We start from the raw sequence: 17,293 nt of genomic DNA, 5'->3' as shown, positions 1-17,293 counted from the left end.
TCCAGCCAAGCTATTTCAGTTTTTATTTTTGATTAATTTTATACAAATTTCTTGAATGTTTTTTTTTTTACATGGAAGTTGTGGGGTAGGATGTGTAGATAAATGAAAAAATATATATTTTAATGCATTTTAATACTAGGCTATAAGACAACAAACAGTGAAGGCAGTTATTAGCAACCCTGATACACTTTTAGTTATTAATAACATTTTCCCATTTACACATATTTTCTATGTTTGCTTTACTCATTGTAAGGGCAATTGTAGCACATTATTGTGTAGTACTATTTAAGCGTAACTCTTTTTTTGTTTTACACATGTGTGAAGTAAAGAGTTCTATGTTTGAGTATTTCATATTTCTCCTGTTAATGTTTTAACACTGTAACATTTAAAACATGTATTTCAGCACCATATTTGTACAACTACGGTATATATCATAGTAATAATAATTTCCATGTAGCAGCAATGGTGCCAATATAACGGAAATGGTTTCAATATAACAGCAATAATTACAATGTAAGGGCGGTGATTTAGGTGTACATGTAGCTACGATCATCAAGTTACCGTCAAAAGACACAATAATAGTAATACAATCATTGTATATTAATTATATTATATTAACACTGTTCTCATTTTCAACCCCTCCTTTCTCTAAAAAGTCATGTGAACCAAAGTTCACAGGATCCTTGCTATGTACATTACAATACAATATGATACAAGTTTTATATGTATTAAAAAAGATGCTGTTTTATATATAAACTTTTTGTGTGATTACATCAACCTACGCCTACAATATATTTCCTCTGGGCAGCATGCCATTTTACCTATTTAGCTTAATTAATTTTCATATACAGGTGTGTGTGTTAACAATTTATTGAACAAAGACTATAGTGTTTTATTATAAGCCCTTGTATGAAAATACTAAGTATACAGTGGTTAGTTCAGTTATTTTCATTTAAATTTAAGCTATAATGAACATTTTAAATGTAATAGCCTTATTTAACTGTGCCATGCTTGGACTAAGCCTGGCTTCTCTGTTTCAAAAAATTCACCTGTACAAGCAGGTTTCAGATACCCTGTTTATTTGCAAAAGCTAGTGTTTTAATTAATATGGAACTCCACTGTAAGCGCTTTTCCAAATTCACCACATGAAGTCATTTTTTTTGGCTCAGAAACATCATCCCAATTGAAGTCACTAACTGTCTGATAAAAAAAAAAAAACTTGTACTGTAGACACTTATACTGTAGACTGTTTTTAATTTAAATGAAATGCTCGCTTCGGCTGCCAAGCTTTAAAGGCCTTGGATTCAAAACGGTTAATGACCAGCGAGTCTCGCTTTGACTGCCAAAAAGAACTTCTTCATGCCCAGTACTGCTTGTGCTTGTAATCAGCTGAAGAAGGGGTCACAGAATTAGTTATTTTCTTTCAGCAAGTTTACTCTATGCTAAAGTTGTCTAATACATTTTATGCTTTATTGTCTTACATTCAAACTTAACAGTTCCTCTGTTTTTTATTGCAGTAAAACCTTTATACAAATGAAACATTTATATTCTTTAGTTTAATTGATATTGTAATGTCTTAAAGACTTTTTGTTTAGTTGGAGAGAAACTGAACTAATTCTTAAATTGATTAAATTAAATGAGCATTCAATGTGTTTTAACAGTTTGTCTACAACATTCTCAATGTCAGGCACCTATTATAATAAACGTATAATATGTTTTTTTAAACAGTTTAACTTTAAACAACTCTATAATATATATTTCCAATTCAGATAATTCAATAATTTTATTTTATATATCTGGTATATGGTTCTTAATGATCAGTAACACTAAACTTGATAGTCCACTTACTGTATACTTTAGTTTCAAAAACAATACCACCTGGTGGGCACACTGCAACACAGTCTTTCTCATTTTACTCATATTTTTTTTTACCCAGTTTGAAATGCCTCATGTCACATCAACACTGCTATCTACTTATCAAAGAGGACTGAAGATTGTTAGGTGACCTGCATTGCAGCTGTCAAGTTTAACAACTATTTTCATGCACCTTTACTCAGAAACAGATGTTACCAAGATACTGAGACCTGGAGGCAGTTCCAGTCTTGAAAGTCAGTCTGGATTGATCACCTGACCATTAGTGGTGGTTAGTTCGCCATGAGGCAGAATAGCCCCAGATAACTTTTCTCCTGGCTTGCTCCCTATCAGTCCCCAACCAATAATTTTAAGCAGACACAGATGACATGTTTAATAATCTAAACAAAGATGGGTCCGAATAGCCTCATCCTTAAACTCCTCAACTCTTATGGGAATGTGTTCACTGTATTTTTTATTGTATCTAGTTAATAAGAGGGTCAATAATTCATCTAAGTAAACACCTGTTTCCAAACATTGTTTTGTTCAACCCTCAGTCTTTTGAAATGTCTACAATTCTTAAATTGTCTTTCTTGTTTCCAATATAATGTAAAGTCCAATATGTATTCCAGTGCAAAAAATTTGGTCCACTAAAGCTGGAAAGACCCAACTGGAAACATGTTGAAGATCTCCATCAACCATATATTGAATTCTTCTTTCATAGTAGTTTTTTTTTAACTTCAAGACTAAGGTAAAACTTTCAACTTGGATAATTTATTTGTAAGTTGACCCTGATTATTTTTTCCACTTGAGGGTTAACTGTGGAAGGTGTTACATCAGAAAACTAAAGATTAAAATTCTTTAGCAGCAAAACAAAACAAATAGGATTGGGTGAACTACTTCAGCTTTAACTGGCAAAAGGATTACCCATGCTCTAAAAGGAATAATTTTGCTTACTATGTTATGAAATAAACCCCTTGCTAATGAGCATGTGACTTCTTTGAAAAGAGTCTCTTATTTATTTTTTTACCAACAAAATTCACTCAGCCAAAATTCTTAAACATAATCCTATGAGGTAACTCTGTCTCCTCCCTGTATCCTGAGGATAAAAGCAGGTGGTGTACAAATGTTCCAGTATTCTAAAAAAATGGTTAATGTTTTCTTTCTCCTTAAAGGAAATTTGGAAACAAATAATCACCATGACTACATACAAAGATGAAAACGGCCACTGCTACGACTTGACTTCTTTCAAAAGAGGAGATTTGTTGGAGGTACCTCGTACTTTGTTCACCCATTTCGGTATTTATCTAGGGGACAATAAGGTGGCACACTTGATACCAGACATTCTCCCTGTGTTGACTAAAAACAGCAACAGGATTCAACAAATGGTGACCAATGACAGGCTTCTCATGGGCGTAATCTCAAAAATAGCCAGTGTAAGGGTTGACACTGTTGAGGATTTTGCATATGGGGCTGCCATTTTAACCAACCGTATGGACAAAGTCTGCAGTAAACCACCATTAAACAATGAAGAAGTGGCAAGAAGGGCTGAGAAATGTATAGGATCAATAGATTACAGTCTTCTGTGGAATAACTGTGAACATTTTGTGATGTACTGCAGATATGGCACTGCTGAAAGCTTCCAGACCATTCAGGTACAGTAAATTATTTAATGGGTTTATTTTTTTTTTTTTTATTCTTGTTGACAGTCTTTAAAAATAGTTTAGCTCAGAGATGTTAGTTTGCCAGTTTGGATTCATAATAAAGTTCAGTCAAAGAATCTCACAGCTTTTCATTAAAGATGCTATTTGTATTCAGCAAATCATTAAAAGACTGTTTTATGATGTTCTTGTAAACTGTTTTCCAAGAACTTCCAATACGACTTCAGAATGACTATCGGTGAACAGAGTAACAACAAGTGACTGTCGTCAATATAAAATTGGACAGGCCTTTTATTGTTTGATAACTTAATTTTTTTAATATTAGCATAACATGTCACAATATAAAATTTCTGGTTTAGACAGATCAGCAAAAACAAAAAGTGTTTTTTCAGCCACAATATAAATATTGGCAATCATTCAATACAAATGACATAATTATGGTAAAACTAAAAAAAAAAAAAAAAACCTAAATACTGTATCCTATAAGGTATTTGTGACTAACCATACCGCCAGGCTGGCAAAAGCAGTAAAATACTTGTTTTGCAGATCCTCTGGCAGTTTAGTGCTTCAGTTGTATTACATTTTTCAAATTGTTCACTGATGTTGTAAACTGTCAAGAATGCTTTTCTTTTTTGGAGTGGTAGTTTACCACAGTAAATGTGCACTGTGATTTAGTTTAGTTTCGTTCAGTTTTCCCGTGCTTCTTCAATAGCTATACTATGCATTTAACATACTTTACCTTGTTTCCGCTTTACCATTTGCTTCATCACACCTCTCTGGCCTTCACAATGCTTTCATGTGCTTTCCTGTACTTTACCATGCTTTCACTGTGATTCACAATGCTTTCATGTGCTTCATCATGCTTTCACTGTGCTTGATATGCTTTGCCTCTGGTAAAATTTTATAAACAAGGTGGCCATCTGTACTTAAAAAAATAAATCCCCTCTTAGCCCTCCTTACCAGAAACATGACAAGTGCAAAAAACAACCTTTTCTTTGAAATTGCACTTTATATAGATTGTACTTTGGCTATCCTTAGCACTTGCCATGCCATTCCTTGGTATGCTGATACTGCTCTTCAAAACAAAGTTATTTGTTTAAGTAATCACGGTTTTCACAGTTGGAATTTATTTTTTTGAGGCAGCAGTTTGAATGATCTGGCCTTGGTATACATCAAGCCTTAGTCTTTTGGACTATGAGCAGCTTGGAGCGGTAGAAGTGGAGCATCCTGGTTGTCCAATTAAACACCTTTAAAATATAATATGAATGTTAAGTATAAAATATGAATGTTAAGTATAATCGTGAATGTTAAGTATAAAATATGAATGCTACGTATAATCGTTGCACCTTCTGTCCTCATTTGTGATCTAACATTTATGAATCACTCCTCACATGGCCTTTCACTGTTAGTTAATTCAAAATTTAGCAGTTTCAATCTGACGACAACTGCTATTGCAAAACCAAGGACCACTGCATATTAAAGATGTGGCAAGCATCCAGGAAGACAGCCACTGCTTATTCAAGTGCAGTAAGAAGTGACATAGGATGTTTTTAAAGGTATGAGTGGATTTCATATGTTTTCTGTTAGTTCTTTAATAATAATATACACCTACAACATATAATTCCATCAAGGAGTACTGGTGAGGCATGTAACTACAGCCTTTTTTTTATCCAATTTTGGCATGTTTTGTTAATATTAATGAATTATGAATTATTTAAGTTTATCTAAATGGAACAATTTATGGTATTGGATATTGTAGTATTTTATTTAGAGAAGCAATGTATTGTCAACTTTGTCTTGTAATGACTTCTGTTACAAAGGGAGGTCAACTAAGAATGTATTGATAAGGACTTTTTTTGTGCTTATATTTGAAGACGGTCTTCTGACAATGGTGTACCTAAATAAAACACAATTCAGCTTACCTACAGCAGATAAGGTAGTCCATGATTTGTACTAATCCTTAAATGTTAAGTTATGTTAAAATCAGCCAACCACTGATGAAATATAACACAAACATTACATAAGTTAGCAAAACCAAAAAATGGATTAATGACAAACAAGGTAAAGTAATTTATACTGACAGTGACACATCCTTTCTAAACTATGTCAGCGAACTGAGTGCATTAAGGCATTAGTCTAACTGTATCTTTAACACATATGTCTGACTGAAGAGGTGCAGTGACAGAATGTGCCACCACCTGGAGACTTAACAACGCATCAGTCTGATGGGATCGGTGCTTTCATTTGTCCCAAGCTGCAGATAGTGCCACATGGCTACATTAGCACTGGAATACACAGGGGCAACAAATCACTGGTTAACATACTGTACTCTCATCTCAGGGAACAGCATTGCTGTTTGGGTGGTAAAGGGTCCCTAAACTATGCCAGAGAGACTATTACTCCTTATCAGTCCTTAACATGGGTGGATGTCAAAAAAAAAGTTCCATTAATCTTACCAGTCATGGACTTGCTATATGGGTCTCAAATGTGCAGTTCTGAAAGAAACACATTATAACAAACTTGCATTTTCATATTTGGTAATATGCTAAAGAAAATGTAACCCTTTAATTTATCTTGGACAGTGACATTTTTCTATTCCTTTCTACTCCTATAATCCTGTCATTAATCACTCAGCAGCTTTCCCTGTTGACCCCAAAGACACACATTGTTGTGTGAAACAGTAACATGCTGTAAGGCAAGCAAACTGAGAGCTTTTTTAAAATGTGTTTGTTTGAAATGTGTTTCTTTCAAAACTGCTCATTTCAGACATGTATAATGATTGGATTTTCTTTGCTGCAATTAATGCCTGTAAATACAGTATATGCTTCAGAAGAGAAAGACTAGTGTTACCGTTATTTAAAAGTTATATACCAGTTTACATGGTATAAGATGATGTTTTGTGCTTGTCACTTTATTAACAAATGGTCAAGGTTTAAGTATGTAAATAAACAGGAAATCAACAAGTTCTACTTTCTTATGTACTGTCGAGTGTACTCACATTCTCTTGACTTCCAGTCACCACGAACACCTTATAATCTATTATATTGGTATAGAGAGAGAACATGGTTGAGATTCCTCTTAAATGTGTTTTATTTGCAAGGTCGCTTCTTATAGTTTCTTGCTGAGGTTGTTTTAATGACATTTCTTCTTTTTTTGTCTATCAGCTCCAAGCCTTGATATCAGTGTCTTTCAATCTCTGTTCTTATTTATTTTTCCCATCCTTCCAAGTATTGTCAACATATAAAATAGCCAAGTTATTGATGTCTAATCTTGTTTAATTGCAATTCTGACATGGTTAATTGTGGTTTGCCATACAAGTGTTCAAGGGTTTATGTTTTTTTTCAGTGCTGATTTAGTGTACTGCTTTAGGGAAAGCTGTCCTCCTTTTAAAAATATGAGTATATGTGGTTGATTTACCTGGTCTCACCCAAAAAAGGTAGCAGTATTTACTGTATACCATCATTGCATCACACAACATTTTCACCAACAGTAAAGTTTCCCCTCGCAACGTAAAATTAATTTGGATATAGTTTGTATTATATATGTTCCTTATACTCTACAAGTAGAGCACACACTCTGTAAATTGGATTTCAGCCAATCAAAAGTTCCTGCGGAAGGGAGGCAACCAATCAGAATACAACAAATAAGCAACACTGGCAGAAATGATGCAAAGATTGCCAAACGTTGTATATATTTCTATAGTTTTTTTTTTTTTTTCTGATATAAATTAGTACTCCTAATGATCAATGGTAAAGTGACATTGCAATGCAGTTACACACACAGCTGCATTAACTTAGGGTTACAGAATAGTAGCATAATGACATTTGAAATACAACCCCAACAATTCCATACAGTAAGCAGAAACATTGTATTTGTCTCAACTGAATTATATTTAATATTTTGAAGTCACACTTTTCTGAATACTTTATATTTCAAAGTAGGCTCCTCGTCTGGGCAACTTGAAGGCATCAGGAGACATGTTTTCCTACTTAAAATTGATCCTAATTGATTGTTAGAAGTTATGGATGAACACTCCAGAGTAAAACTAACATTTTAAACTTTAATATTTGTTTTATGATACATTTTGTAAGAAGTTATAATGTTAATACTGCTTTAAAGTAGCCAGATATAGTTGTTATCTTGTGTGGATCTCTAGTCGTTATAGTTGTATGAACTACATTCAGTTGATCTAACAGTAGCCCCTTAGAGTGTTAAGTGAATTAATAAATATATATATATATATAATATATATATATATAAATATAGATATTAATATATATATAAAAAAACAAGGTTATGAAAATAAAACTTCCAACAGTCTGAAAAAAATATGTCAAATGACAAATGTCACATTGAGTGATTCAAATGAGATACAGCTATGTATGAATCCAATTTTAAGCCAACTTGAAAAGTCAGAACCATGTAACCCTGCAAACTAAAATAAACAGCCCCATCTAGTGGACATTTTCTAAAACTACAACACAGATTTAGCTGTCATGTCACTCATCAGACAGTTGAAAACAAACAATGTGGCAGGTCCTTTGTCTTTCCATGACTTTTCTCTTCCTGTCAACATTAACTATCTAACTAGGCAGATCCACAAGTTTTGAAGATGTTTTTGAGGATTTTTATTATCTAACAACCTACGCTAGTCTCACTACTGTATCAGTACTATATGGCAACATAATCCAGGACATTGTGTGTGCACCTATAATTCTAGGACATACATGTATGTTGGGCAATTTCTTTATCTTCCTTGGACATCCTGTAATTTCCAATTGTTCAGTTCAGAACAGGCAATGCATGTGTATCAGTTCATAGTAAGACTGTATTGTATTATGGGTAAGGGATAGGGTTAAAAATTCAATCTTTTTAACTAAGAGAAATGGACTTTCAGTAACTGCAGTGGATTCACTAAATTATTTTAAGAAGGCAGTTACTGGTAGGTACAATAGTAATTATGGTTCCACATACACTTAACATACACTTAACATTTTTAGGGGTTGGGTCAAGCAAGTACATACTGTAGCTTATCATCATCTTAGATCAATGTGGACAATAGAGCAGTGTTGCTGCTTTGCCCAATGTGATAGACATATTTTTTTCTTCAGAGAAACTTCTCAAAACATATAGCTCATATACATTGTTTTATCTTTTTTTTCAGTTCTGTGAAGCTGTGAGGACGATTTTTATCAGCAAGAAGAGCGTTCTTGTCACAGCTGCTCTCGGTCTGGCTTCTGTATTTTATTTGGGATTGGAACCTTACACTGCACTCCCAGCCTTCTTCATCCCATTCACTCTCTGGATGGCTTCCTAACTTCAACAGGAGGAAAACAAAACTGCATTACAATACTGTACCAGTACTCTTCTTAGCGTGTCAAATATAGTTTTGATCATAGCTATATCTGAACTTGCAGGGGATTATTGATACTATCCTGATTTACTGTTATATTCAAAAGAACATGGGACTTGTAGCTTAATAAAAAAAATAAAAGCCCTTTGGTATAAGAGACTTTAGAAAAATACACAATAAATAATGCAACCATTGCACAGGAACAAAGTGGTAAATCTGGCAGACTGTAATAATATTATATAATAATGATAATAATAATTTGAAAAAGCCTTATACTTTAATGTATGTCTATTAATTGATGTAATAAATATAAAAAAATGTATTTAAATGTAGTTGATTGTTCTTTTTTTTTAGACAAACTTTTCGGCATAATACAAAAGCAATAGCCACAATAGTTGTCTACTACACTTAGGGGTGTATGAAATATCTTTATCAGCCTAACCACATATACATGGAAGTGTTTCACTGTATACCAAATCTTTCTATAAAATGACAGTCAGTCCTCGGAGTGTATTCTGATGCATATTTTGTGCCTTTCTAAAAAAGTTAAAGGTATTAAAAAAAAAAAAAAAAAAAAAACTAAGGACATTCCATTTTTGACTTTTACTATTGAAACCAAAAGAATACGATATAATACTAATAATTGCTTCTCGGTCTTTTGGCTAAGATAAAGTGTAGTATCGCTTCTTGGTCTTTTGGCTAAGATAAAGTGTAGTATCGCTTCTTGGTCTTTTGGCTAAGATAAAGTGTAGTATCGCTTCTCGGTCTTTTGGAAATGATCAGTGGTTTGTTTAGCTGCTGACTGGAGAAGTCGAGGTAAAAGAAATGGAACAAGAACAGAGTTTTTTGATAATAAGGATAATAAAAGGATAATAAAAAATACTACTATTATTATTATTGATTATTAGCAGATGCCCTTATCCAGAACTACTTACAGTTGTTACAAATTATCACAGTACAAAGTATTGCATTATAAAATATCACATTACACAATATCATAATGCAGATAAGAGCAGATATGAATGCCCAATAAAATCATGTAACAACAAAATAAAGCACACAGTATGGTAACTTATAAGTAAGAGTGAATTCGACTAAATTAAGTTAAACCTTATAGAAACTATTTGCTTATATAAGTCTAGTAAGAACATGTAGTAAGTACGATAAATGGATGAGAATGATTTCAAATAAGAGCAATTACAGAAAACATGAGTACAGAAACCTATAAGAGTAAAATCAAATACAAGATATAGCAAATAGTTATAGGTAGCAGCAGTAGTTGAATGCAGCAAGGTATGTAGCAGTTCAGTGCAGGTACAAGCTGATGCAAGTACTGGTACAAGTGGGTGTCATATAGTCCAGTATATTCAAGAGTTGTGAGATTTAGAGATGCTGTCTGAACAAGTGTGTCTTGAGGAGATGCTGGAAGGTGGTGAGGGACTGAGCAGTCCTGATGTCTGTGGGTAGGTCGTTCCACCACCGAGGGGCGAGGGTGGAGAAGGGGCTGGGTCTGGAGGCGGGGGAGCAGGGTGGGGGGGTACAGCCAGTCTGCCTGAGGTGGAGGAGCAGAGGGGGTGAGAGGGCGTGTAGGGATAAATGATTGTCTGGAGATAGGAGGGAGCAGAAAGGTCAAGAAAACGATAGGTGATACTACTACTGCTACTACTACTACTACTACTAATAATAATAATAACAACAACTGTAGACAATGTTTAGTCAGTTACAGAAGTTCTAGCAATTTCAGTTTTAATTTCACAGTAAAACTTTCAATTTCTGGAATCAGGGCATGGCTTCCTATGATGGTCTGCCTTTCCAGATATTATCTAATGTGATCCCTATTTATGAGCTTTATGGTCATAGTCTAATTTTAAAGTGTTTAAGGTTATAGAGTACAGACACACAGACCTGCTATTTTTTGTATACGACACAAAGACATTAATTAAAATGACCAGACCCCAATGCTAAACAGTTATCATGCATAATAGAATAATTTTAACTTTGAAACGTCAACAAGAAACTCTCACTTTCCCTTGAACTAATACCCTGCCTTGTCTATACTGTATATCAGTGGTTTTCAACCTATGGTCTGCAGACCACTTGTGGTCTGTGAGTAAACTCCAGGTGGTCCGCAAACAACTCACAAAATTCAGTTTCGCAATTCATGAAAAAAAAAACAATTTCTACACAATCGCACATTAGGGGTTGTAGCATTCTGTGGCCCGTGGTCCAGACCACTCAGTGCTGTGATGTCACAGTGGTCCAGACCACTGTGACCACTCCATGGGACTCCTCGGACCACTAGAACCACTCAGCGCTATGATGTCACAGTGGTCCGGACCACTCACTTTACACTAATATAATTAATGTAAGTGTTTCTATATAATAATAATGGGCTTTGGACAACTCAAGCAGTTCTCATTCATTGTCCTTTGCTAAGCAGTGGTTCCTGGGACCACTTGCTGTGGCTGTTAGGCTATTTTATGTTTTCATAGTTTTATTATTCAGTTTCCTTTAGGTTAATTAGTTACATTGTCTCATACTTACGTTACACTAATTTAATGGCAAGGGTATATACAGTATCTAATCGGGGCTATTAAATAGTGTTTTTGGAGAACTGATTTTTCAGTTGTACTGTCAGGAATGTTCTTTCCATTGGGTAAATATGACCTTTTTTTTAAAAAAACCTTGGTGGTTATAAAAGGGTTATATTTCTGTCACAAAAGCTAAAAATAATAATGATGTTTAATATAGAACTGAAAGCCTGGCTTTAATGGGTTTATCATATTTGTATTATGATAGCCTTAAATAAATAAATAAATAAATAAATAAATAAATAAATAATAATAATAATAATAATAATAATAATAATAATAATAATAATAATAATAATAATAATAATAATGCTGTGCCGAATTTCCTGTGGAGTTTTATAGCTCCATGGGACCACTGGGACCACACAGGTGCTGTGACATCACAGTGGTCCGGACCACTCAGACCACTGGGACCACACTGTGACACAAGGTGACTAAACTTTTAGACCTCAGACTGGCTATTTTTTTACTGTATTGGTCATATTAATCAGGTTCAACGGTCGCGTTAGATTTTTTCATTTAACTGTTATGTTATACGTTTAAGATATGTATAGAATTGTATTGTTTTCTTTAACATTTTTTCTGCCATGCACTTAAATTTTGGTTTGTTTTTGCCTGTTGCATGAGATAACTGATGTGCTAAAAAAAAAAAAAAAAAAATGACAATCATTAGTGAGAAGAAAGAATCCTCGTGTGAATCGTCGTTGCAGTAAACCTAATTATTTCCTATTATTACAGACACCTGACTGTTAACAGAGGGTCTACAGAGCACCCATCCTGCCAGTTAAAAGAAAGACAAAAAAATGGGATGGAAGGAGGATAAAGAGGTGAGGGACAGGGAGGAGGAGTGCCGCCTAAGGGCCAGACATCCCCGGCGATGTAACAAGCCCTTGCCGGGGTGCCTCCTCTGCGACCAGGACCATCTGTTTGCCAACTGTCCCTTCCGCTGCCCCTACCAAGAGGGAGAGGAGGAACTTGCGCAGGAGAGGAAGGTGAGGAGGAGGCAGAGAAGGGGAAAGGGGAAGAGGACCACAGAGTACCCACAGCCCAAGTCTCCACCAGCAGGAGAAGAATGCCTGCTGGTGTTGCCTCCAGAGGGAGAGGAGCCATCTCCAGCACCAGAGGGAGAGGAGCCGTTGCTGCCGTCTCCAGCGCCAGAAGGAGAGGTCCCACCGCTGTCTCCAGAGCCGCACCAGTCCCCTGCAAGTGAGGGAGAGCCGCACCAGTCCCCTGCAAGTGAGGGAGAGCCGCACCAGTCCCCTGTAACAAGGGTAGACTACCCGCTGCTCTCACCTCCGTCGCCAGGAGATTACACGCCACCTCCACTGGCAGGCGCAGAGCAGCAGGAGCTGCCTCTGCCTCCTCCACCAGCAGAGGGTGAATGCCTGCTGGGTCCCCGTCCACCAGCAGAGGGTGAATGCCTGCTGGGTCCCCGTCCACCAGCAGAGGGTGAATGCCTGCTGGGTCCCTGTCCACCAGCAGAGGGTGAATGCCTGCTGGGTCCCTGTCCACCAGCAGAGGATGAATGCCTGCTGGTATCACTTCCCCCACCAGCAGAGGGTGAATGCCTGCTGGGTCCCTGTCCACCAGCAGAGGGTGAATGCCTGCTGGGTCCCTGTCCACCAGCAGAGGGTGAATGTCTGCTGGTATCACTTCCCCCACCAGCAGAGGATGAATGCCTGCTGGTATCACTTTCCCTACCAGCAGAGGATGAATGCCTGCTAGTATCACTTCCCCCACCCTCACGAGGAGAGGAGATGGAGCTGCCTCTGTCTCCATCACCATCAGGGGGAGAGGAGCAGGCGCTGCCTCTCCCTGTACAAGAAAGAGTACCAGGACTTCACTACATAGTCTGCTGAGGGGAGCACAGGGGAAAATGGCCGGGCCGCAGCAGCTACGAAGTGGGCCAGCACATCAGCTTGTCCTGACTCCCTGCCTCGCTTCACCCAAGGATGCCTGCCTCGCTTCGCCCAAGGATGCCTGCCTCGCTTCGCCCAAGGATGCCTGCCTGGCATTGCCTGGGGTTGCCTGCCGCTCCGCATCGCCTGGAGTTGCCCGCCACTCCGCATCACCTGGGGTCGCTGGGACTGCTTCGCCTGGGGTTGCTAGCCGCTCCGCATCGCCTGGGGCTGCCTGTTGCTCTGCATCGCAGTGGGAGGTACTGTGGCTAGAACCCCACAAAGGGGAACTGCCGGCCATGAAGAAGGGAGAGGAGGTCTGGAGACAACCAACCCCAGCAGCAGTTTTGCTGCCGGAGATCATGGGGGAGGTCAGGAGACCTGCTCCCACTGCAGCAGTTTTGCTGCCGGAGATCATTGGGGAGGTCAGGAGACATGCTCCCACTGCAGCATTTCCCCTTCCCCTGTGTATATTTTCTGTTATGTTGTGTGTTTAATGTTGGTGTATAGTCATTGGTACACGGGATATAAACGGGTCTGTGTAACACGAGTGTTTAAAATGTATATTTGTATTTAGGCACGAGGATTGCGAGCACAGGGGAATTACACTTTATTAATTCACGTGCAGTTGTACCAAGACTCCAATTGAATGATTGATTAGCAGTCGAGTCTTGGTACAGCTGCATAAAAACAACATGTTTTCACCCACTCGCGGTTGGGTGTTCAGTGAGTGGAGAACGGGAGAGAGAAGAGGATAAACTATTTACAACAATTGCTATTGCGTGCTGGTGGGACCAGCACGATACTTGTTTATTTAGAAACTCACCGTGTTTGTCAGTGTGTCTGTCCGTGCACCGTTTTGTTAAGTATAGTCCGTTTTTGTTTGTCTCTTTTATTTTGGCGTAGGGTGCCGTGTTTCTGTTTAAACCTTTTATTTACAATAAACCGGCGCAAGCAAGCGCCATCATCATTTCACATCATCTGTCTTTGTGATTTCATTCCTTCCTGGTTCTGACACCGCAGACTTCGGCCATCTCTGTGACACACTGCCATGCACAATAGTTTATTTCAGACCATAGTGCACTGTAAAGTTGCACTGCAGCTGAACTACAGATCTGAAGCTGCTTCACTGGTATGTGATAAAACAATATACGATTGTATATAGTTGAGTTTTAGGGTGTATGTTAATTAAATTGTATTTAATCTAATACAAATGTGCCTTAAATTGTGTGGAGTTGTGTTATCTTTATTGGGAAGTGACAGGGGTATCACAATACATTATAAGTGACATGCTACAATTTTTTTTTTTCAATTGCTATGGCAAAATTACCACTACTTTTATAACAGTTATCAAAAAAGGTATCACAAACAAGAAAACAGTTCACATATTTGCAAAACCAGTCACACATTTCACCTCTTAACATGCACAATGCAAAACCCTTAACAAGATCTATAACTCCCTGATACAATTACAATGCTAACACACGCAAGTCGTATCTGAGTGATTCAGCTAACAAAAATACCAAAACAGTTCACTATCCAAAACTATCCACACATTTCACTCGTTATCAGACAAGATACTAACCCCTTAACAAACTCTTCAGCTCTCTTGATAGAATTGCATTGCTAACACACAAGTTTCTAACTAGAGTGATTCATCCCCAAAATACAGGTATTCTCTACAGTTACCAACAAGCAACATTCATTTATTCAAACAAATAATCCACATCTGGAAACTCAATCATCACTTCTCAATAAACAGTTTTCACTTGTAAATGTTGTATAAAAGGCCTATAAGTTCCTCTTGCTACACGTTTCAGACATTGCGGAATTGAAATGGCTGCTGGTGAGTGTCAACAGGGGAGAGAGACAAGACAAGTGAGACCTCAGAGTATAAGACCTAAGCGTATACTTGATTCAAATGAAATGTGTGCAATAATAATTGATCATGTCATCAACCGGGGTGTGACAATGAAGGAAGTTGGAACAATGGTTCAGCCAGATGTCTCATGCTCAACTGTTGCTTCGATTATTTATACGTACCGCACTGAAAATTGGTAAGTAAAACTAATTCTACTTGTAAAAAGTTACCCAATTTCTACTTGAGTTACTGTGATACAACTGTGTATGGTGGGGGCTGAGGTCTCCGTTCATCAGACAACCAAGAGATGGCCATAATCCAGAAATCCAGACCAACATCAATGAGTGATCAAAAAGCATGGCCTCAGTATGAAAGACATTTGAGTGTCCTGGGAGAAACAGCGAAAGAGTAAAGTAATTGCATTACCAGTTAAAATCCTTGATAAAAAGAGTGAATGCCGTTTCAAAGCAATTGATAACGTCTTACTGTATACAATATCATATTGCATGGAAGTATAGGAATCATCATTTTAAAGGGTTACTATTCAGCAGTCACACATTGTTCAGACTTACACGGTACTCTAATACTACCTGAAGTGAAGATGACAGGATTCATATATGTGTCTGGATCAGATAGTAGGGTTGAGGTTTTAATGTAGGTGGTCTGTTGGTGACAATGCAATTGGAATTCATAGCTGATGTTCACTACTTTTTATTCATTTTTTTGTACTCAGGCAATTACAGTTATTTACAATTGTTTTGACACATTTTTTCGAAACACAGTACTCCTAACACAAAAAGTCAAACAGAGTTGTAAAATTCTGACCTTAAGACACATTTTATCATGTATACAAATGCAAAACTCAAGTCTTTAAGTACTATTGTCTTTCCTAACAACCTATTTCAGATGCTAATTGATAATCTGGCAAAATACTTAATTATCTGAGCATCTGGCAACAGTTAATGCTCATTGCTGCAAATGAACTTATCCATGTGAGAATGCAAGGAAGCTTAATTGATCATTACATCACTACATAAAACTCTGAGGAAACAGCAGCAGATTGTGACAAAATGGAGCAATTGGATGAAGTTGCTAGACATGGACATGGACGTGGACATGGACATGGACGTGGACATGGACATGGACATGGACGTGATCTACAGCAACGTGTGGTAGTCTCAAATGAAATTAGAGCAACAGTGATTGACCACATCGTAAAAAGAGGTTTGACAATGCCAGAAGCTGGTCGTGTTGTCCGGCCAAATTTGAAGAGGTCTGCTGTGTTTCAGAACTGAAAGGAAAGACGCGCCATATTCTTCCTGCAGAGCATGAGATGGCCATAGTGGACATGATGCTACAAAAAAATGACATTCGCCTAAAGAACACCCAGCAAATCATCATTGCAGATGTTAAAATGTTTGAAGGGGTTGATGCCATAAGTACAACCACTATTGGACGCATATTGAAAAGGCACCAAATAAATATGAAACAGATTTATTTGGTTCCTTTTCAAAGAAATGAGGAGAGAGTGAAAGCATTGCGATGTGAATACGTTGAGGTAAGTGTACAGTAATTTTGCTAGTACTACAATGATGATATGAACAGTGAGATGCTTTGTGGCTGAGAACTGTATGTCTTTGTGCATATTCTTTTGATATGTGGCCTGTTTTCTACATTACAGCAGGAGAGCTGTCAGCATTGTTCTGTGAATTGTGAAATGGCAGTAAATCACATGAATGAATCTTGTTTTTCAAAAAAGAATGGAGTTGGATGTAAGAGTTAACCACCATGAGTTCCTCTATGTTGACGAAACAGGCCTCAATCTGGCCAAACATCAGCACCATGGTCGGAACGTTACTGACCAGTGTGCAACAGTTGATGTATGTAACAATGTGTGTGGCCACATCACAAAATGGAGTTGTAGTACAAAATTCTATGCTAGGGCCATACAATTCAGACCATCTGGGACAATGTCAATTTCCATCATGCATTGGTAGTACGAACATGGTTTGCAGCACATCCAAACTTCAGCATGTTGTTCCTGCCATCATATCCCCCATTTCTCAACCCTATAGAAG

At 37.3% G+C, this 17,293-nt stretch overlaps 1 protein-coding gene across 1 annotated transcript; it reads left to right on the top strand.

Annotated features, from left to right (window-relative positions):
* The first annotated feature begins 2,960 nt into the window (after positions 1-2,960).
* LOC121300150 (lecithin retinol acyltransferase-like) lies at positions 2,961-9,084 on the top strand. Its single transcript, XM_041228641.1, has 2 exons — positions 2,961-3,506; positions 8,677-9,084. Exons 1-2 carry the CDS (start codon positions 3,006-3,008, stop codon positions 8,827-8,829), a joined length of 654 nt encoding a protein of 217 aa, XP_041084575.1. The 5' UTR covers positions 2,961-3,005; the 3' UTR covers positions 8,830-9,084.
* Positions 9,085-17,293: the final 8,209 nt, after the last annotated feature.

Source organism: Polyodon spathula, chromosome 1, assembly GCF_017654505.1.
Source record: "Polyodon spathula isolate WHYD16114869_AA chromosome 1, ASM1765450v1, whole genome shotgun sequence".
In the NCBI taxonomy this organism is placed as follows: Eukaryota; Metazoa; Chordata; class Actinopteri; order Acipenseriformes; family Polyodontidae; genus Polyodon; species Polyodon spathula.
Note: the sequence above shows the minus strand (reverse complement) of the source record. Positions and strands in the feature narration are given on the sequence as shown.

Coding starts and splice junctions, on each gene's coding strand:
- LOC121300150 (XM_041228641.1), top strand. CDS start 3,006: ATGTTTTCTTTCTCCTTAAAGGAAATTTGGAAACAAATAATCACCATG. Junction 3,507..8,676: donor AAAGCTTCCAGACCATTCAG/GTACAGTAAATT, acceptor CTTTTTTTTCAG/TTCTGTGAAGCTGTGAGGAC.